The 23,601-nt window shown below is 32.6% G+C and overlaps 1 protein-coding gene across 1 annotated transcript in view; it reads left to right on the top strand.

Moving 5' to 3' along the window:
- HOMER1 (homer scaffolding protein 1) overlaps window positions 1–23,601 on the top strand; it is a 115,270-nt gene that overhangs the window by 47,704 nt on the left and 43,965 nt on the right. Inside the window, exons 4-5 of the mRNA XM_011377344.2 lie at window positions 3,599–3,691; window positions 13,619–13,758. Coding sequence (XP_011375646.1) covers window positions 3,599–3,691; window positions 13,619–13,758 — 233 coding nt within the window. The remainder of the gene's footprint in view (window positions 1–3,598; window positions 3,692–13,618; window positions 13,759–23,601) is intronic.

Genomic DNA, 23,601 nt, shown 5'->3' with positions numbered 1-23,601 from the left:
GAGTGAAATCCAGTAGATACCATGAGGAGTTCTTAGAAGATACTGACCAAGCAAATGACCATAGCCAGAAAAGCCAATAAAATACAGAGCATCAACAAGTTAAATATTTGAAATAAAACAGTTGTCCTGCCTATAAGCAAAAGCCATGCAGTGTTCATACCAGGAGCACCTTGAGTTCTATGGATGTCACATGAAAAGGGTACGTAAGGAAAAGGAAACAATCTCAGGATACTAAGATGATCAAGGAGATGAGTATTATTCACTTTTGCTCTTCGCATTTTATATTCACCAGACCCTAAAATTTATGCTTAAAACTTCTCTGTTTGAAGCATTTAGTTAAAAGGATAACCCTACATTTGAAACACTTTACATGTGATTTGGCATACACAGTAACTGATAGTTTAAGAGTTTAAATTATTCAAGTGCAGGGTAATCAGACTCTTGTAAATACACATGGCTCATATTTGTTAGACTGTAAGCTATTTTTTAGTCATCATACAGATTCTTAAAAATAAGTTCTTTTTAAAAGTCTTATTACACTTTCATGAATATTTATTGACAAGGTTATTACTAGATAGTTCAGTAGTTGAAATAAACTACTTTGTTTCCTTTTGTTTTAGTTGTAAACATTCTTTAACACTGTTTTCAAATTTTTTAAATCTTTTTGGTATAAACAAGTTTAAAGCTCAATTTTAAGACTATTTTAACTTTTGCCTTGGTAATTATGTGTCATTCTCTGTGGGATGATTAAAAGAAGTTTTATCTGATTTGGTTTCTCTTAATACCCATCTAATTCTCTAAGTACATTTCTTGAACTGTGCTAAAGGTATGAGTTTTAGATTCAAAGTATTTCGACATAACAGAGACACAGGCATCCGGTTGAGCATTGCCCCTCCACGAACAGTTCCCTTAGGAAATTATGCATTTATTCTAATACTTTTGCCATTACTTAGAACCTTTTTGGAACTTTTCTTGGAATCGTCTACTGACGACTATAGCAACAAAAAATTAAAACTATAATTATATTCTAGTAGCTGAATTTCTTGACAATACAGGAACTAAATTGTGGATTAATTTCTCAAATAAACTCGCATGAAGTGATTTTTGAGCCTAAGTAATTTTGACAATAAATTAAGCTTTTCATTGCATCTTTCAGGTTGCTGGGCAGCTAGCTAATGTAATAAAGGAATAGTTTATTAAATTCTGTTAATTATACTGTCTCCTCATTTGATCTTTTTTCTGGAAATGGCTTTTATATTTCAAGAATTTTGTTTTTTCTTTAAAATTAACATATGCACTGTTTGAGGAAAGCGTCCTAGGAACTATTTAGAAAAATGGGATTTTGAGTGCATTAAACATTTGACTTCCCCAGGCTACTGTTCCACCCTGGGTCCTGTGTGTGATTGCAGCCGCCAGCCTGGTGCCAGTCTCCATCCGTCTGTGATCCCTTATCACGGGCTAGCTGCCATCCATATTGGCACATGCCAATCACTTTATCCTGGCTATTTCTCTGACAGGGATTTTGCACAACTGGTTTTGGCATCGAAAGCCTAGTGGGGGACACTGTCAGAAACCAAGGGCTTCAGTTTACTCCTGGATAATTTTCCCCTCCCAAATGCAGGTTTCTATATCTGTCACTAGTTGAGCCATTAAATGAGCTGGAGTTTTACAACCCTCTAAAAAGTCATCAGTCCATCTCCATTTCAACTAATGTGTTTAATGGTAATAATTAAGTGTACAAAGTAGAAATAGAAAATAAAGGTTGTCCATGTAAAAAAATAAAAAGTAAAAAAATAAAATTAACATATGCTTTTGACTGACCTTACCACTAGTGAATCCTAGTATTTTGAGTGTGGATTGACTATTAGGAAACAACTTGTTATCATTCAGAGCCAAGTCTGGTTTATTTATTCACTAGACTTGGCTCCAAGAGCTTGCAGTTAGTCGTTTTAGACTGTTTTGGTCCAAAGATGACAAAATCATAATCTATTTTCCAAGCTACCACGAAGACCAATGTCGATGCTTTGTAGACTGTACAGGACTCAAAGGAGTTTATAATCTTTTACATAAATGAAGCAAACATGTAAATATTCTGGCTTGTTTTTTCATTAAATACGTAAGTGAATCAAAGCATTATAAGGGTTTAGATAAGGCTCTGAAAGCAATTCTCGACAAAGGCCTCTCAAAATAGGGTAGAGTAACAATACTGGAAAAAATGTATGATCTCCTAAGGTTGATATATGAAGAAAATTCTAACTATGCTTGGATTGTTACAGTGCTTACTAAATTGTATTTTGTTATCATGGAAACCTAAGCCTTTAAAAATTAGCAATAGTGTCTTTATGAAGTTGAGAAGGGTTTTAAACATTAACTACTTTGGAATGCTAAATTAGTATAAGAAAAAACTTTATCTGCCACAGATTATTACATGAAAAGAGGTTAATTATGGTTTTGTTTTTCATTCCAACTAACGTAAGACCTTTTTAGATTTGTATTCAGATTTTTTCCAATAAGGAGGTATTCTCTTCAATTAGAGAAGTATAGCAATACAGATTCAGTTCCCTGATCTACAAGTTATAATTGGAAGTGACAAGGTTTAAACTAAGAATGAAAAGTTGTAATAATGACGATTTGAATTTTGACCTTCCTCCATCTTCCCAACGCAGGTCATAGTATCATGACCGTTTCCTACTGAAGCTTTCCTTCCCAAGGTGGAAATGAAATCAGAGTTGGCTTATAGGATTTGAGGAGGGAATTGTAATTTTATACTTTTATTGCCAACTCTAACAAGTGTTTTAAGTTGCATAGAGATTTTAGATTTTTCAATTTGGTTATTTTGCAGCCCTAACTAACTCTTTCTGAGAATAGTAGTGAACTAGCTTCCACTTCCAAAACAAATAGATACTGTCATGGCCATGATGTTTATAGATTCCCATGAGTTCCTAAGAATTAGCATTTCATGTACAGTAATTTTTTAAAATTGTCAACAATGTTAAAGACCTTTGTGGAGTCATGTTATTCTTTTCTGCTACTATACATTAGCTGTTTAGGAATCTTTAGAAATGAAGATTTAGTAATGTCAGTTAGTGATAATATTAAATATTGCTATTTGTATTGTTTGAAAATAAAATGCCTTATGTAATATGAGTATATATTACAGTAAAATTAAAAGCATGCTTCAAATACTGAGATGCTTAGGAGTAGATACTTAAGAGATTCAATTTTTTTCCATGATAAACAAATGTAGTATGCCCATCTTTACTGATTCCACTCCCAACTTGTATCCCCAACCTTGGTCTTAGTAAAGTATATCTGAACAACCAAGGAGGGACATAGGTAAGCTAGCTGACACCAGATTCTAACTTCAGTTATATCATGATGTTTTTGAATGAGATTTGTCAAAGTACTTTATAGTGTACAGATGTTTGGGTATTAGATTTCTTTTCCTGTCATTTTCATATTATACCTGTAATTGATTTGAGGGCTAGGATGTTTGTGTAAGAGTCAGTTATTGAGAAAAATGAACGAAAACTAAGGTAAAAGTGGACATTGTGACTTATTTTTATTTGGTTAATGTATATAGTCTTTATAAATTCAGTTTGCAGAAAAGTTTCAGGAATTTAAAGAAGCTGCTCGACTAGCAAAGGAGAAATCACAAGAAAAGATGGAACTTACCAGTACACCTTCACAGGTGGGTATTTAATTTCTATTCTGATTTATGAACTTTATTCGTTTTATTTTTTAATTGATTGATTGATTTAATGGTTACATTGGTTAACAAAATCCGGTAAGTTCCAGCTGTACATTTTGACAGTAAGGCATATATATAATATATATATTTACATTGTGTGTTCACCTCCCATAGTTAGATTTTTTTCTGTTACCACATATTTTACCCCTTTTACCCCATCTACTTTCCCCCCTCTCCTCCCCGCTTCCTTCTGGTAGAACCTTGTTCATTTTAGATGGTATCCTTTAGGCCAGAGTTAAATTTAAGGAAACAATGGCAAAATTAAGGTAATTTCCAAAGTGGACCTAGAAATGTACCATTCAGTTAATCTGTACTAGTGGGGAAAGATTTTTTTTCCCCCTATATGCCAATGTCTGCAAGAATTGGGGCGGGGAAAATTAGGTTAGTAATTAAAACTCAGATTCTTTAATGTGTATACAACTTAAAAACAATCATACATATAGAACATAGATTGGCTTATTACTTGTGTTCTGTGTTCTGGGATGGTCACTGAGGTGCAACCACTGGAGGAGACACGGGAGAGGCTCAGGAAAACAAAAGCTTATTATGCGTACAAGTCCTAGAATCAGGAGGCATGGCACACCTCTGGGCTCAGGGTGGTCAGAGACAGAAAGCAGGAGCATGGGCACAGCTGAGGGTCGAGCCTGTATTGGGATTTCCATGGAAATGGTAGGTCAGGGCAAGGTAGGACTTGCTAGTTTCAATAATTTCTGTGAGCTCTTAAATTATAGGGGTGGCATATAGTTGCCTGGTACCTAGTCCTGGGATGATTGAGGCAGAGCAGTGTGGTTTCCTGGGGTGCATGGGCCAGGTAGAGGAGGTATGGCTCTGGATGGGTTAGTTTCATATCAGATGCATGCTCTCACTTTACCCCTTCTTATCTCTAAGAATTGGCTGGCTAGAAAGGTTTTCTAAGATGTCAAAACATAATATACAGAAAACATAAAAATTTAACAGTACAGTTTGTTCTACTTGACTTTGAAGTGCACTTAAATCGGACAGTTAGAACATCTTACTTTGGAAATTAATTATATCTCCAAGTTCATTAGTTATATTGCAGTACTTCTACAAAGGTTTTAATGTACATGGTATGATTCATATATAATGCCAATTATTTCAGCTCTTTAATAATGCTTTCCTAAAATTAATTTTTATCTCAATTGTCTAGAGTAGAGTTCAGCTTTGTGCTGAGTTTTTTATAGTAATTGTTTTGAAGTGTACTCAAGCTTTATGAAAAAGAAGAATCAGATATTACAAATGTTTCTCTGGAATAATGTCAGGAATAGCAGATATGGATAAAACTTTCTTGAGGAATGAAATAGGAATTGCCTTGGAATCTAGTGACTAGTCAAATATTTGGAATGTTTCAGAAAACTTTTTGCTGTTCACCTTCCTCCCCACCCCGGCATCAAACTCTATTTGGCAAATCCTTCTGGTATAAAGAGTTTTGAGTTTCTAGTTTGTTTGTTTGTTTGTTTGTCTTTTACAGGAAATGAGAGCTTTGTGCAGTATGTTTAAAGTACATATTTTCTCACAGACTAAAGGTATACCCTGGATTGAAGCCAAAGCTTCATTATACCTCCTCCGTACTAACAGTGACCTGGAATAACACAAATGATTATTTTGAAACTTCTTTGAATCTATATTCCCTAAGTGTTATGATGGTTTAGTTATACTTTTAAGTATAAAAGCCTATTTAAAATAGTTACAGTGCATGTTGGGAACTTCAGTTCCTCAGGTGAATGATTCTAGTGTTACAAGAGGATGCTAAAGAATACTCAAAGGTCTCCAATAAAATCGTAATCAATTACACTTTGCCATTGTACTTAGTTTCTGTTTCTCTAATCATAACTTGTTTTTGTTTAATTGGCCATGATACCGGCTTCTCTTTTGTGGAAGGAGTGTCATTAAGCCTTTAGTTTTATCAAAGGAATAGATCCAAGATGTTTGTATTTGCATAATGCTATGAAATATAAGGAATAAAGAAATATCTTAAGTTCATCAGTATTTGAGAGCCAAACTATACTGACTTTAGCTTTTCAAAACATTCGAAGTCTTGATTGTTAATTTAATGTACAAAAACCAGAGAAATATAGTGGAGAAAAAAAAGAGTATTTCTTTTCATTTATCTTTTCTCCCCTTCCTTTTTTTTGTAACAATTTGTTACAGATGTCATTAATATTTCTGTTTTAGTTTTAAATGTATGATTACTGGCCACTTAGAGCCTGTTCAGCTAGAGAGCAGAGCTTGTTTCTAACTAGTTTATGAGATAATTTGTAATAGTAGACATTCAGTTGGTCTTAGTTTCTCTTTTTATTTAAGGAGGAATAACAAACTGATTAAGAGTCTGGGTTTTCAAGTCAGAGTTAGACATAAATTATTTTTCTATAAGTATGTGATCTTGGGAAAATTGCTTAACCGAAGTCTGTTTATACATTTGAAACATGAGTATTATCTTATAGGATTGTTGAGAGGAATAGGTATGATAATGGCAATGTTATTATGACAGATGGTGTTATGATGGTATCATATGATAATGGCAATAATGTAGGCTCTGTAGTCTGACTTTGAATCTGGGCTCTAAACTAGTTTTCTAAACTTAAGCAAATTACTATTTTAAAAAAAATTATAAAATGAGAATAAGAACAATATCTCCTTATAGGGTTATTGTGAGAATTAAATGAGGATTACAAAGTGCTTAGCATATAGTATATGCTTAATAAATACTAATAGCTGCTGTTGATGATGTGATCAGGTGGTGAAGATAAGGATAGTAAAGCCTTGACATAGGATTTGGCGCGTAACAGTTATTTAGAAAAACACAGATGCTTTAGTTGAATAAAGCCTGCATCAGAATCCCCTGGGAGACTTGTTAAGACACAAATTTCTTTTCCCACTCCCAACATTTCTGATTTGGTAGGGCTGAGATGGGGCCCAAGAATTTGCATTTTTAACAAGTTACCAGGAGATGCTGACAGTGTTAATCTGGGGACCACACTTTGAGAAGCTGTGCTGAAGATAAACCATTCCACCTCCCGAAAGGCTTGTGATGAAAAGAGTCTGGCATTTGGAGCAAAGTTAGCCCCTTCCCCATTCTTAGACCTTTAAGCTATGGTTGTACACTTGATGTACATATGTGATCATGTCGGATAATGTTGTCTTCATCAAGGTTACATCTGTAGGAATAAGTTGAACCTGAGTATACTCCATCAATTGCCTATAGCCAACCAAAAGTTGTGGAATTTTTTTTTTCTATTTAAATTTTAAGATTGTATAACATTGAATATATTGCAGTAGCTCTCTTAATTTATATTCAATGTCTAGTTTTTTTCTCCAGATTTTTTAGAATTCACTTCCTAGAAAAAGTGGAATATATATATATATACACACACACACACACACGCATATATATATATATATATGCGTGTGTGTGTGTATGTAAAGAAAAAAAGTTTCTTTGGCTTTATTATAAATATCATAATTATTTAAATGTTATTTTTAATGACAAATGGTATTTACCCAAATAAGGTGTTAGTTTTTTGTAACTGATTATTAGGGTCTTTTGACTACTTGTTTGGTTCTGTGAAAGTCAGTTGACCTGTCTGTATAGTAGTTCTTGAATTCATAAGGTCAGAGATTTGAGCTATGTAATCTCTTAGGACATTAAAAGTACAATAAATTTCAAATGTTTTAGATTTTCTTTAACAGGGGTGTCACTTGATATAAATGGATTTTTTTGAAAGGTGGTCTGTATTAGTCAAGTGTTACTACCCTAAACTATACTATTTATATATCTAACCCATATGTATACCATTAGAATTAGTGAATGCCTACAAATTCATGTGATACAGTCTTAGTATCACATAACAAATGTTTTACTGAATCTGATACCCCAAGAACAACTTTTACGACCTCAGGAAAGCTTAACTAGAATTCTCTGGAAATTATTGTTTCTAACTAGTTTATGTCCAGAGTAAGGATAGTGGACTTAAATGTCTCTAATCCTGTTACTTGTCTCAATGGAATATTTATCCATTTCTGTATTGGATCTACCTACTAGGTATTGGCAGTGAGAATAGAGAGGAGGGGATAGATACAACTGTGGTAAAATTGGCTGAACTTGGAGGAAATGTGGGAATTAAGGGACTGGTGAGGGTGAGGGAGGGTGGTAAAGGAAGAGTTAGATGTTTTTGAAACTTCTTGGTTTGTAGCTTGACTTTCAGAAGAGGATTTCCACTTCAGATACTGAATTTGTATCTTAATAGGGCATCCAGATGGATATGTCCTGTGAGTAGTTAGAAATTTGGAATTGGAGCTGTCTCATGAGTCATTAACAAACATGTAGTAAAGCTGTCAGTGAGAATGTTATGATCCAGAAATACATAGAATGGAAAGAGAGGAGAGACAAGAGTCAAAAGTTATCACTTAAGATTGTCACTTAAGAAATTGGAGGGAGATATAGAGAGAGACACTGAGTAGAAGTAGGAAATGAAACAGCAGAGAATGTTAGCACAGAAGTCAAGAGAAGAGCATTTTAAGTTGCAGGCAATGATTTGGCAATGTCAGAGGCAGAGTTCCAATAGGATGGGACTTAGGACTTTCAACCAAATAAACTGGAGTTCACTGTAATTATAGGTGGACTATTGGTGAAGGAAGGGCAATGTGAAGGAGTTTCTGGAATGAAAGGAGGTGACTTTGGCTGTTCTTGAGACTAAAATGTTTGGTAGTGAGAATATAAGTAATAAATATTTGTTTCTTCTTTATGAAGAGAAAAAGTTAGCATGGTAATCTCGGGGGATGTAGAGCTAACTGTTTTTTTCTAGAATGTGTGTGTAGGAGTGACTTGAATATGTTTTTAAATGTAAGGAAGGAATCAGTGAAGGAAAAAAGATAGAAGGAAAGGATCATTGTTGGAGCATTGTGCAGAAGGTAATGTGAGCGGGGAGAATGGAAACAAATGAGCCACTTTATCTGAGATAGGAGGGAAGGATAAAAATGGATTCAGATACAGTTAGGGTGATTGAGGAAGTATATGCCAATTATTTGTTTTTTTCTGTGAAGAAAGAATTAGATCATTCACTGAGAAGAAGGACAAATAAAGAGAGAAGGCTTGAACAGAGGTTTGTAACAGCTGTTAGGTAAAGAAAAAAAGATAAAGGAGATGTAAGTAAATTAAATATTACTTGGCACTTCAAAAGCATAATTAAAGTCGGAGCTCAAAATGATCTTCATAGCACTAATCAGCATATTTAACAGTATTTTCTCATATAGCTTTTGGTAGCTTGGGCACATAAGAATAGAGAATGACAGTTCAGTCAACATGAAATTGGAAATTGACAAAATAGGTATTATATGAAGAAGATAAAGGAAGCCTGAAAATTGGGATGATGTTTGTGAGAGTATAATTAAGGTGATTGGCTTTCTGGTATAGGGAGAGAAATAAAGCCAGATTGAGCCTGACGAAGCAGCATTTTAGCAGAGGGCCAAGAGATTGTAAATCTTGATGAGGCTGAAGGGCCGCTAGAAGGGGAGTGGGTTAGGTTGGGAAGATAGGGGGTGGTATGACACAAGCCCCTCTTATTTGTGGGAATCAAAGCCAGTAGTTGAGGAGTTAATCCAAAAAGTCAGTTAATGTGAAGAATTTTTTTTAAATTCTTCTAATTTTATAAATTAAAATTCAATAATGTTATGTTTTATTTAGTTGTTAATATTTTGATTTAAAGATGAAGGCTTTGCTTTGAATATGAATCTGTTGATTAGAGTTCCATGTTATTTTTCTTATATAAACCATACCAATAATTATCTGCAATTTCCTGGGTATTTTTTCTGTAGTTAGAGCTAACTAACCCTTGGTACTTATAAAGAAATCTGAATGTTATATTAGTAGATTTTTATGTCTTTTTTTCTGATATTATGTGGTAGTATATGTGCTATTTAATAGTACATTATATATACTTAATTCAGTTGTGGGTTTTATTTTCTTTTGTAGTCATTTCAGAGCATTTGGTTTGTTTTTTATTAAAATAATCACTCTAGTTTTGTATTCAAATTTCATTAGTTTACATAATATTTAATTCAGCTATATAATTATATAAAAACAAATGACTTAAACATGTTTGCAACAAATACAGCTGACACTTGGTAAGAATTTAATTCCGCTGGTGAGTACAAAAACATGCAGAGTGGTGGTGATTAACCCACTAGCCCTGAGCATCAGTCATCTTACATAAGGAAGGAAGAGCATGAATTAATCCATCCAAAGAGTCAGATTACAAGAACTGCTGTGGTTGTCAGAAATGGGATTTCAGCGATAGTAGCTCTGAATGGTAACCAGGTATAGGGAATGACTTATGACAGTAAACGTTTGATCTCAGCTTCATCTTTTGCTCTTCTTCTGTCTCTCATTCCTAGCATTTCTTTCCATATCCATAGCTATGGGACTCAACTCCGTTAGATCCTTCCCCAGTTTTTCTTATCAGAGCCTCTGCTTAGAAGAGTGGCGTTCTCATCTTCACTTAAATATAAAAGACTAAATTAGAATGAGTCTTCTATGATTGTTTATTAAATGATACAGACAAGGGCCCTGTTTTACTTAAGCCAAAAAGGATGAAGCTAACAAGAATTTGAATTTTAGTCTTTAACTGCATCGGGAGTGTAGTCAGCAGTAACGTATGTGATGGCTATGTGTAGAGGCAGAGGGGTGGTAATCGGGGGCATCGTTTCATAAACTAGAGAAATGTCTAAATAATATATTGTATACTTGAAACTAATAATAAAATAAAATACTAAAAAAATTTAGGCTTTATTCCATCATTAAATGGAAGGTGTTGGTGGTACTTGGTCTAGTAGGGAAGGGCAGTGCTACCACATCCCTTCTACCCCGCCCTATCACTATTCAGGCACATTCCTGAGAGCCTGGAGTGAGGCCAAGGTCATTTTTTTCCCGTGTGATTCTGAATATTTCTGGGTTTTTGGGGGGTGGGGGGAAGGGGCGGGGGAGTGAGGTAGAGGGCTTTCTTGCTACTTCACAAATGTGTAGGAAGAGAGAATTCTTAAGATGCAGCACTTCCTGAATCTCTGCTCAGGCTCCTTTTTTTAATAATATGGTCACATCTGTTAGTTTTGGCTTCCTTGATATTCTCTAAGATTTTAATATACAAAAATGTTTTTCTTTCATTTGACTGTAATTTTTCTTTTTCATATTGTTTTGATATGGGGTGTGGGGGGAGTTTCCCAGAAACGAAGTGGGATGTGATAAATTTTATCAAAATAAGGTCGTAAAGGTGGTAGGTCATTAAATCTCAGTTTTTAGTTATTTTTTACATTTTACTTTTTTTAACCAACTTTCGTGTACATATACATATATTTATACATGAATATATCAAAGAAGAGATTATTTGATAATTTTTTTTTCTTAAATATTTACTAAGAAATAGCCATATTAGCTTGGAATTCTCTTTATTATAAAATCCTTCTTTTTCAAAAGTTTATAGTCTAATAAATATATCTACAAGTTTTTCATTATAATATTTGATTTAGAGATATACAGTGTTGGTTTTATATAAAGTGTAGGTCTTTTAAAGGAATAACTAAAGTTGAATGTTTAAAAATTACACAAAATTTAGATTATAAAAGAACTAAATGTTTAGAATACATTAAATAAGACAAGTGTCACGGTGCTATTTTTGGCACTATAAAATTTCTGGAAGATTTCACAGAATACTTTTGGCCACCTGTGGGGGAGTTGGAGAGCAAGAGCATTTTATTTTCCTATTATGTCCTTATGTGCTGTTGAAACTTGTTCTTGTGAGCAAATATGCTTTTTTTAAAAAAACCTACTTTTAAAAACCATGCTTTAGGCATTTTGTTTTCATTTTAGATATGAGGATCTAAGGTGATTAAATATGCCTTTCATTAAATATAGCTAATATTCAAGTATTCTGGAGAAAAATTTGCCATGTTGAGATTTTTGCATTGTTGCAACCCCTATCCTTTTTTCCTCTTCTTTCTCTACTTAGCTTGCCTCTGAGAAGTCTTTGTGCTTTTCTAGCCTCCCCAAAACCTATGCTAATTTTCCTAATATTCCTCCAGAAGGTAATAAGAACCAGAAATCAAGCTACTACTCCTCTTCTTCCCTCTCTTTTAATCCTAATCTATTTTCGTCCCTCACATTCTTGTTAACCGTTTCTAGCAAATCCCTCATTGAATCCTTGATGGCTAATGCTGGTTATGTCCTTTCACGTTAACAAGGCAGTTTGTTCCTGTCATCATTTCCACTGAATCAGGTCTTAGCCATTTCACTGTTTCGCTGATTAGACAGTCAGCCTTGATTATTTTAGTTTGGTTTGGCCTTTCTTGGAGAAAAATAGTCCTGGTTTATTGAAACCAAAGACGATAACATAGTTTCTTACTGGCTGCTTCAACTTTTTCTGGCTAATTGATATGGTCCGTAATTGACCTAGAAATAGTCACTTTGGATACTGTTCCCATTTTTCACTTAATAGGATTTGACTTTGTTGTAAAACAATTTTATGTTGTCACATTATACTGTAAACTTTATTCATGCACTGACAATTAATGGAAACAAAAAGGATTTAGGAGAAAGATTTAATAAGAGTGAAATTAAAGGTCAAAATAGAGGTTCCATTAATAATTGAAAAACAGTTAAGTGGTAATGTGGAATCATGAGAGTTGCCTTTTGAGCTTTGATAGCTTATGTAATTTATAACATATGGTACTATTCGTTAAAATATTTAAATGTGAAATATATACATCAGTATAAAACTAAAAGCCCCCAAAAGAAAGTTAGATTCACCACATTAATACTTTCCATATTTCTTTCTAGCACTACTTCATGTGCAGTATTTTTTATGTAAAGCATATAAGTTATCATAACCTAGATTTATCCTTATATTTTCATATATTTTTCTAATTGTAAACATTTTCCTGTATTACACATATTCTTATTTTTAATTGAGGAACTCTTTTATTCTTTTAGGTTGACAGATTATGGCCATATCTAAACAGTTCCCTGTTGGACACTGAGTTTTCATTTTGTTTCCTAACATAGCCTCATATTTCAATTGTGAAGTTCTATTGCCCAGAGATAACAAGGGACCACCAAAACTCTTTAACCATCTGGTGCTAAGACCTCCCCCTGGTTAACAGGTTTATCAAGTGACCCCTCATTCTAATTTCTAATACTGAATTTGGATAATCTGATAATGACAATTATAAGGAGAAATGTCAGCTGTAGTTTCATTTTGAATTCCATTTATTTTCCAGAGGGATAAAAATACCTTGATAGGCAAATCTTAATTAAAAGTAAGACAGGAAATTTTGTGAAGAAAAATAATTCCATTATGAGTAGCCGGCAAGAAAAGTGGAACTACAGTAACATCATTATGTATAATATGTTATAGAGATATTTCTGGTTGCTTTTTAAAATAACTCTAGGAATCAAAAAGTAGGGCAGAAAAAAAAAACTTATTGAGGATTTTCTTCTATGCTTTCCTACTCCCAAATAAAATCACATCTTGCGTTTTTGTGTTATCTTCTTTTTCTTCTCAAGTAGTTCTTTGGATATCTTTTATTCTAACCAATTAGTTGCTTATAGAAACCCAAAAGTTTTTCAGTTCTTTGAAACTACATTTCTAAATTGTATTACATTTCAGAAGTTTTCTTATGAGTTGCTTTACTTGAAAAAAATTATTTCTCCTTCAAATTTTATTTTTTAAATCTTCTACTTAAATTTCAGTTGAAATATGGTTTATAAATAAGCATACATCAGAGTCGGTTATAACTTTAAGATGACCTTGTGTGTTTTAACAGAAATATAATACTACCCTACCCCTCTTTGTTTTTAAGGAATCAGCAGGCGGGGATCTTCAGTCTCCTTTAACACCAGAAAGTATCAATGGGACAGATGATGAAAGAACACCTGATGTGACACAGAACTCAGAGCCAAGAGCTGAACCAACTCAGAATGCATTATCATTTTCACATAGGTACAGATTCAGTTCAACCATCATGATTAAGTAAAATGTGTAAAAAAGTTATTTGGGTTTCAGATAAATCTTGCAAAGTTACAACTCTGAGTGAAAATTCCAGGTTAGACTTTTTTTTTTTTTTTTTGACTGTTTTTGTTAATGTCAGAAAGATGTTAATAACTTATAGTTGCCTAGATGGATTGGGATGAACATTTATCTATGTAGAAAAAGGGCTACTGAGCTAATTATAATACAGATTGTTTTTCAGTGAAACAATATACGTATTGTTGTAAAACTCTTCGATTTTTTTTTTTACACAGTCCCTAAAAGGCCCCCTTTGGTAACCTGGTTTCCATTTTCATGTATATTCTTTAGGGTTATAATTTTTTTTAATAGACTTCCTACTCTGAAATTAAGCTTTACCATAGTCTCAGGTGATCTCACTGTATAATTTCACAAAAAGAAGAAAATTATTAGAGTAACTTCTAGAATGACCCTGTTAATGTCAGAATTATTTTTGCATACGAACTAACAGAAGATAAATCTTCACATACTTCTGAATTTTAAAAGAATTTGATACTTTTTTAAAAAGATAGTTTATCCTAAATGTATTCCAAACCAGTTACATTAATTATTGGCCATACTATAGTATGTTTGGATGTAAGGAGGTCTGTGAAACTGCAGTATTGCAAATGTAAACATACTTATTAGTCGTTGTCTTAAAGTTAATTTTTAATCTTTCTTTGGAACCTTTTGACTAGGTGCTTATAGTTGAAATTAAGAAAAGTTTTCCCTTTAATGTGAATCTTTTTTGGGAACAATTTTTAAAAATTATATTCTTTAGCATGTTCAGAAGATCTGTGAAGTGAGATATTCCAAACTCTTTTTCATGAGAATTTTATTATTGAATTTATTGACTATTAGATGTACAGGATTAGGTTTTATTAGAAACTAACATTGAGGAACTGCATGGTCAGGCTGAGGAAGAGAATGAGATGTTTTCTTCAGGAATGAATGGGTAGAAACTATTTTACTGTGACGCTATTCTGATTTGTTTCTAAAAATGCTAATAGTTTGCATAAACAGTAGCCATATCTTAGAATTATCTTGGAGATCATACTTTATTACAGTATAGGCATACTTTTTTTTTTGTAGCTATAAAAATGACTGAACACATGAGCATTTTTAGTTCCTCTGATCTGGAGACTATGTGATTTATAAAACATACAGGTTTTTAAAATATGCAGTTACAGTTAAAGTTTACAGTGCTAAATGTGATTAGTATGCAATTTTAAAAAATATGTAGAAGGAGGAAAATTTAAAATATTAAATTATATTTAACATACATTTAATAAATGGACTTTACACTGAACATAACTTTAAACTTGATTTCTTTGGCTAACACTTGAGTCACATGCATTGAATAGTGAAACACTTAGAAATAAGAACTTTAGTATGTAACATTTATGAAAACTATTTCTAGATTACTTTATGCACCAGAAGTTTTCTGAATGTTATTGTTTTGCTAATCTTCGGTATTTGGAGTTATTAACTGGGATTGGTCGTCATCTATCGATTTTCTTCGTTCTTGGGAGTCTAATAGGAATTATTTACTTTAATTTGAAGATAGATCCTTATTGACTGCTGGAATCTATAGATTAGCCATAGAGATATTTAAGTTCTGAAAATAAAACTTAACAGGTCAATTTAAGCTTTTAATTATGTTAAAGACAATTCATAATCTTATAGTTTTCTTATTGTACAAATATCTTAGCTATAGGATTTTAGAAGGCTTATTCTCTGAACTTTTGATTTTTACCTGAAATGGAAGATGGTATATTTTGAAGCTAATATTAGAATCCCAAAAAAAAAGAGTTAGAAGAGACCTCAGAGATGGTGTAATTCAAGATTTTCTAAACTGGTAATTTGAAATTAATTTAGGTTATTCATGGCATTATGAAAAATAAAATATAATAAAACCAAACAGTAAACATTAGAGTAAGACTCAAAATAAGAGTAAAAACTATGTTTCAATAATGTACATATTTATGTGTATGCTGGATTACAATGCTAAAAGTCAAAATCATGTGCCTTTGGCACATGAGACTAAATCTCAGAGGTTAGGTGAGTTGTCCTAGGTCACATAGGTCATTAGTAAAAACTATAGGACTATAGCTCAGCTCTTGACCTAGTATGTCTGTCTGTCCTACTTCCAATTAGTTAACAGTGCGTTTTAGTCAAATTCCCAGCACAAGCTCATTGTTGTGTTAGGAAGCTAATAACTGTTTGTATCTTAGGAGACCTGTGTAGAGATAAGATCATTGTTTCCATTAATTAGAAACAGAAGGAATATCAAAATAATTTTTATTTAAATCTGAAATGTGCAAGTGTTTAAACTTGATATGCTGTTTTTTTTCTTCATGGCAGAGGAAGACAGGTTAAATCTATATTTTAAGGCTTAGGCCATTTGTCTTTCTTCCTTAGTACTTTTTAAAAAAACTTTATTTTTCAATTACAGTTGACATTTGATATTATATTAGCTTCAGGTGTACAGCATAGTGGTTACACATTATATATAACTTATGAAGTCATCACCCCAGTAAGTCTAATACCCACCTGACACCATACATAGTTATTACAGTGTTATTGTCTGTGTTCCCTACTTAGTACTTATTTAACAGAAAAAACAAATAGCAAAAAAAAAAAAAAAAAAATTTTGCCACCAGTTCTCTGTTTTGGTTGATAATCATTTTCCTGCTAAATAAGGAGCATAATCACTAAAATGTCTTTTTTTTTTTTTTTTTTTGAAAGATGTAGGAAACAGTGATCTAGTCAGTCAAGTTCATTGAGAGTTGATTGTAGTAATAGCTACTTAGTAAGCCAATCTGGTCCTGAAAATTTTGGTAATTTAGTTATAGCTCTTTACTCTCTATAAACTTCGTATATTTTTTAAAAAAGTATTACTTAGCTTTAAAGAGATAAAGAAAAATTTTATTACTCTTTAAACTTATACAGATTTTCAGATATATAGGAAAGAGAGAATACTATTATGAACTCCCATGAACATATCACCCAGCCTTAACAGTTATGAAAAAATGGTCACTCTTGTTTCATTTCTACCCCTACCACTCTTCCACTTTTGTATTATTTTTAAAGCAAATCCCAGACATATAATTTCATCCACAAATACTTTTTTAAATTACTTTTGAACTTTTTCAAAACTTATTTGCTAGGCTAATATAACTTTTGATATTCTGTCTAACTCAGTGGCATTATAGAGTTACTTGAATTATTTACTCTTTGATTTTTAATTATGCTGCATAATTAAATTTAAAAATGTATGGGCTGCTCAATACTCCTTAGTCAAGTGATATAGTATTATTTTATGTCCTTGTCATAAATTATGCAAAAACACTCTCATTGAATAGTTTCAATAAATTAATATGTTTTTAGCGTATTTATTTAAATGCCTTTTTAAATTTAGGGATATGTAAAAGAGGGAAATCATGAAGATGAAAATGTTTATTAATTTCTTTGGGGAAATGATATGAAATTTTATCTGATTGGCATTTTTTCTTAAAAAATTATTTTTTAACCTAGATGATAATATTCTTTTGGGACTGAACAGGTATACATTCTGACTCACCGAAGTGTTCTGGGCATCCTTTGAGACCATAGTCTTTGATTAGCTATATACTAAATAAAGTAGCTATATACTAACAAACTAGCATATACTTATGGGGGAAGATTTTGTTCTCTCATTCCAGGGAATATTGTTTGTTTCATAGCATCGGCTGTATAGAATTCTGAAATTTACTCATTTCTTAATAATAATAAATTCTAGGATTTTTATTTTTTATTTTTAAGATTTAAAGCTATCTAAAATACTCTTAGAAATAGTTAATTTTATAGTATCCCGGTGCAGTTAGACGATAATAGTGAAATATAATACTGAAAACTAAAACTTTAAATTTTGTTCATTGTAAATTTATTATCCTCAGATATACAGTAACATTGATAAATAACTGCTGTTGTGTATTTGAGAGTTCAGAACAGATATATAGACATTAGTAGCTCATGAAGCCATTTTTGTATTGATAAATTTTAATAATAGTTTCTGTTAATGGAAAATAGGCTCTTTTAAGCACTGATTGTATTTAAATTCTTTTAATGTTTAGAGAATATATTCTCATGGTGCTGCTAAAATTCATGTATTTTGGGGATACTGCATGTGTCTTCTGTTTTGTTAAAGAGATTTTTCTGTCACTTTGTGTGTTTCCAACAGATACTCATTAAAGCATATATTCAGAAACATTACTCTTTAGTATATTGATTTTGCTTTAAATCAGAACAACTACAATTTTACCAAAATTTATGAAATCTGGGTGGGTTCATTCCATTTGTATTTAATAGATTAATTTCTTCATTCATTATCAGAGTTTCAGAAAGCTACTACTTTAAAACTGTGATTAAGGATTTTTGTACAATTTCAAAACCTAAATTTCATTGGAAATTTTGCACACCATTTTAGTTATGTGTTAAAATACAAAAAAAATGCTTTATCTTGAATCAAATATAGTTTGTACTTACTTCAGAGATGATGCAAACAGGAAAAAAGTGAATGTTAAGAGATCTGGGGTACTGTACTCTGCAATATGCCATCTGTCTCTTTTTATGAATAGTAAAGAAAACATAAGATTATAGTTATGAACTAAAATAGAAATCATTTCTGCAGATAACTTTTGTTTGGATAAAATTTTGTAAAGCTGGAACTTGATTTCATAAGTGTTTTGTCATTGATATAATTGCAGGTGAAAAATATGTGTGTAGGATTCCCCTTACTGTTCCAGTTACAATCGACTTAAATATTGTTATTCTTCCACCATCAAACCTCAAAAATCAGATAAGGGTTTAAAAAATTAATTTGAAGGCCAAGACAGTTTGTGAGAGATTGCAACACGACAATTCAGAATTTTCTTTACTATAATTGTGAACAGATAGCATTTTATAAGTGCCATAGTAATTTGATAATATATACAGTTCTGCATTCTCTAGGAAGCAAAAAGCATTTTATATTTTTAAATAAAATGCAATACAAAATATAATTTAGTGACCAAGAGTATTTATTAGCTTTCTAAATAAGTATACTTAAATTTCCTATCTTGACTTTTTTTTTAGAACTAACCTTATTTTCTTCTAATGTCTTTTAAAAGAGTTCAAAGAAAGTGTAAAAATTTGCTGAAGCGTTTTTTCAGGCATTATATAGATTATTTGCAAGAAGAAAAATACTATTAATTTGATATAAAGATACTACTAACCCACTTCCAATAGGGATTAGGCCCTTCCCCTCCTTCCCCTCTGCATTATTATTGTAATTAATGGCAAAAATGTTTACCAGTCCATCCATAGTGATTGTCAGCTTCTGTTTTCAAGATGACCAGTTGGAGTTAGAGGTGTGGCTGTTCAGAATGGGACAGATTGACCTTAGGTTAATTATGATTTCTACCCTATAGAGGGCTTTAAACATTTCTTTTTTCCTTCCATTTCTGTTCTTAGAAGACCAGAAACAGAGATTTCATTGGAAGGGAGGTTTGTGATATGAACTGTTCTAGGACTTAGGGAAAATGTTTTTCCTTTGAATTTGGCTTTTCATCTTTCCTTTTGCTATAGTGGTAAAACACAAGTAAACATAGGCAGAAGCCAAGCAAGCCACATAAGTGTGTGAAATTTGTGTTGTATATGACAGTAAAGAATTGTGAGGTCCATGGTAAAGTGGAATGTTCATGTTTCACTTGAAGATATTAAAGGTTTTTAAAAATGAAGCCAAACAGAGAGATTGGGACTAGATGACCTATCTGGTTTCTAGTTTAGACTTTCAAAAGGAATATTTCTGATTTGTATATGGTTTAGCCCAGCGTGACGATTTTAAGCTAATTTTCAGCAAGTAATATCTGTTGTTGTAATACCCTTGTAAGTTTTTGGTAGAGGTATTTGCAAGGATATAGTTTGCAGATTTGGAATATTGGATATTTTCTCTTAGGTAACATATTACTCTGAGAGATGTTAATAATTATCTCAAACACAAAATCTGACCATGTCACTTTCCTCCTTAAAATATTTCAATGGCATGGTGTATATAGACCAGCCCGTGATCATCTGATGATGCACCCCGCAGCCTCATCTCTTTGTGCTTCTGTAGCAGTTACTCTAAATTGGTTGTACTCCTCCACATACAACCAAGCAACTTTGCTTTTGCTCATCTGCAAGTCTTTGCTCTCTTGTTTTTGGAATGTTCTTCTTTCTCTTTGCAATGTCTGCATACATACACATAAACACTCCATACTTCCTCCCACCTCACCTCTGCCTCTAACTCAACTACCAAGTAGTCAACCCCTGTATATCCTATAAGCTCCAACATTACAGCTTTCTCTCATGCCCTCAGATTGAATTATGTTTCCTTTTTTGTTAAATCTCTGTTACCTCCAAACTGACATATAGAGGTTAACATTAACTTCTCAGTCTTTTCTGGGGCAAGGATTGTGTTTTATTCATTTGTACCCCTGGTGCTTAGCATGGTAGACATTCAGTAAACATATGCATGAAACAATATCTCTCACAGAAATTGAGTACATGTTCTGAATGCCCTTGGTATGGTGCCTCAGTCAGCTAAAAGTATACCTACAGGTTCATAAGACCTTGAAGCTAAAATATAAAGCTAGTTCCATTTTTTGAAAATCAGTCACTGTTAACAAGCTTAAGACTGGAATTGAATAGACTTAATCTAATTTTCTTCAAAATTTCCTAGTTTGTATAAAGAAATTTTAAAGATAATGTGTTAATAAACAATGTTGTTAACTACCTAAATAATGTGAAAAATGCTAAAATGTGCGTTTTTTGTAATAAAATAATTTTTAATTCTTTTCTGGAGAGTAAGTTTTCTCATTAAAAAAGTGCAGAGTGATTCAATGATATATTTTCTATGAAATTAGACAATATTTATAGTCTTTGTTTTAAAAGGCATAGCTAAAGTGTGTTTTTAAAAATTTCATCTCTTACAAAGGTCAGCACAAGTATTTCTTATTTGATTCAAATAAATGAATTTAAGGACTATAGATTTTTTTTTAATTGAGAATCGTACTGTGTACATTGGCAGAAGTAAAGATTGGGGCCAACCCTTTGCTTCATGAGATAACCCATTAAGCTCACATTTCACATGGAGAAAAGTTGAGTTAATGCATTGAAAGTTGTCATGCTCCAGGGATTACCTTCCTTATAGGGTATGTAAGGTATAGATATGACTAAATAGTTGAAATATATGTTCATTTCACGTTGATTTTCTATCAGTGTGCTATTTTCTATTGACAGTTTAGCTTGGCCATATATCTAACGTAGACAAAATGGCTAATTTTTATGACTCTAAATCAAAGTCTAAATGTTGATGTTAGAACTTTGGAGGTGTATGAACTTTTGCTGTTACGTAGTCCAGCCACTTTGAAAGCAGGTCCAGGAAAGAGGTATTCAGCATCACTATTTGCTAATGGCTAGATTAGAACAGAGAGGTCTCCAAAGTCATTGATCATTAAAGTCCATCCTGGTTGAGACAACTCTCCTTCTACTAAACTCCAGTAGAGTTTGATTTCTGTATCACATTTTAGATACTTATTATCATAATCTTTATCATTGTTCAACACGTATTTACTATTACTTTATAAACTCTCTTACTATATTCTTAGCTTCTGGACTAAGCCTCGTTGACTTAACATTTCTTGGTATCCCAGGTAGTTCCTAGCCATTTAGGTATGTAATAGACAATGAATACATTTGTTGAGTAAATAAATGTATATGCTTTTACTGTAACTGAGATGACAAAGGGATAAATAAGTTAGTGCAGCTTGATCATTAGCATCAAAAATATATACCAGGCAGGGCTAACATAAATACCAATATGAAGAATAATTAGTTTACCTTTTTAATTCTAACAGGAATCACTTAAGTTTTATTGACATATAAATCACATATTAAACAATCAAACTATTTAAAGTGTACAATACACTGGTTTTGGTGTTTTTTTTTTTGTATGTTCACAGAGTTGTACAACCATCACCACAATCAATTTTAGAACATTTTCGTCATCTCCACGCACACCCTGTACCCATTAGCAGTCACTCTCCTTTTCCCCCTTCACACATTCCTTGCCACCCCCATCCTAGGCAGCCAGTAATCTACTTTCTGTCTCTGTAGATTTGCCTGCTCTGGACATTCTGTTTGAGTGGAATCATACAATATGTGGACTTTTGTGACTGGATTGTTTTGCTTATTAGCATGTTTTCAAGGCTCATCCATGTTATAGAATATAGAAATACTTCATTTCCTTTTATTGTTGAACAATAGCCCATTGTATGGATATATAACATTGTATTGATCCACTTTTCAGTTGATAGACGTTTAGGTTGTTGCTACATTTTGAAAGTTCCGCCAGGGTTATGAATAATGATGCTATGAACATTGGTGTGAAAGTTTTCGTGTGGACATAGGTTTTCAGTTCTCTGGATATACACTTAGAAGTGGAATTGCCAGGTCATGTGGTAACTCTACTTTTAACCTTTGGGAGGAACTGCCAGACCATTTCGCAAAGCAGCTGTACCATTTTACATTTCCACCAGCAGTGTATAAGTGTTCCAATTTCTCTACATCATCATCAACACTTGTTGTTATCTATCTTTTTGATTATAGCCATCCCAGTAGGTATGAAGTTATATCTCATTGTGGTTTTGATTTGTGCTTCCCTGATGGCTAAAGTTGAGCATTTTTTTCATGTGCTTATTGGCCATTTGTGAATCTTTTTTGGGAAATAGTTACTCAGATTCTTTGCCCGTTTTTAATTGGTTTGTTTGTTTCTTTGTTGTTATAATTCTTTATATATTCTAGATATTAACCCCTTATCAGATAAATGATTGGCAGATATTTTCTCCAGTTCTGTTGGTTGTCTTGTCACTTTCTTGACAGTGTTAACATTAAAACAAAAGCTTCTATCTATCTACCTACCTATCTATCTACCTATCTATCTACCTATCTATCTACCTATCTATCTACCTATCTATCTATCTATCTATCTATCTATCTATCTATCTATCTATCTATCTATCTATCTATCTATTTGCTTTGGCTCTTGGTCTCATAGCTAAGAAACCATGGGAGTTCTCCAACTTTATTCTTCCATTTCAAGATTGTTTTGACTATTTTGAGTCCCTAGCACTTCCAAGTGAATTTTACAGTCAGCTTGTGAATTTCTGCAAATAAGCCAGTTGGGATTCTGATAGGAATTGCATTGAATCTGCAGAACAATTTGGATGGCCAGTTTAACAATGTTAAGCCTTTCCATCCTTAAAGAGGGATGGTTTCCTATTTCTTTAGCTCTTCTTTAATTTCTTTCAACAGTTTTGTTTAGTTTTCAGAGTATAAGATTTGCACTTCTTTTGTTAAATTTATTCCTAAGCGTTTATTCTTTTTATGCTGTCATTAGCAGAATTCTTTTCTTAATTTCATTTTCTAATTATTCATTGCTAGTATATAGAAATACAATTGATTTTTGTATAGTGATCTTATACCATAAACTTGCTAAAGTCATTTATTAGTTTTAATAGTATTTTTAGTAGCTTCCTTAGCATTTTCTATATATAAAATTATGTCATCTGCAAATAGACATACTTTTACTTCTTCCTTTCCATTCTTGGTGCCGTTTATTTCATTTTCTTGAGTAGTTGCCCTGTCTGGAATCTCTAGTACAATGCTAAGTAGAAGTGACAAGAGTGGACATCCCTGTCTCATTCCTCATCTTAAGGGGAAGCTTTCAGTCTTTTA

The sequence above is a fragment of the Pteropus vampyrus genome, unplaced genomic scaffold, assembly GCF_000151845.1.
Source record: "Pteropus vampyrus isolate Shadow unplaced genomic scaffold, Pvam_2.0 Scaffold11, whole genome shotgun sequence".
In the NCBI taxonomy this organism is placed as follows: Eukaryota; Metazoa; Chordata; class Mammalia; order Chiroptera; family Pteropodidae; genus Pteropus; species Pteropus vampyrus.
Note: the sequence above shows the minus strand (reverse complement) of the source record. Positions and strands in the feature narration are given on the sequence as shown.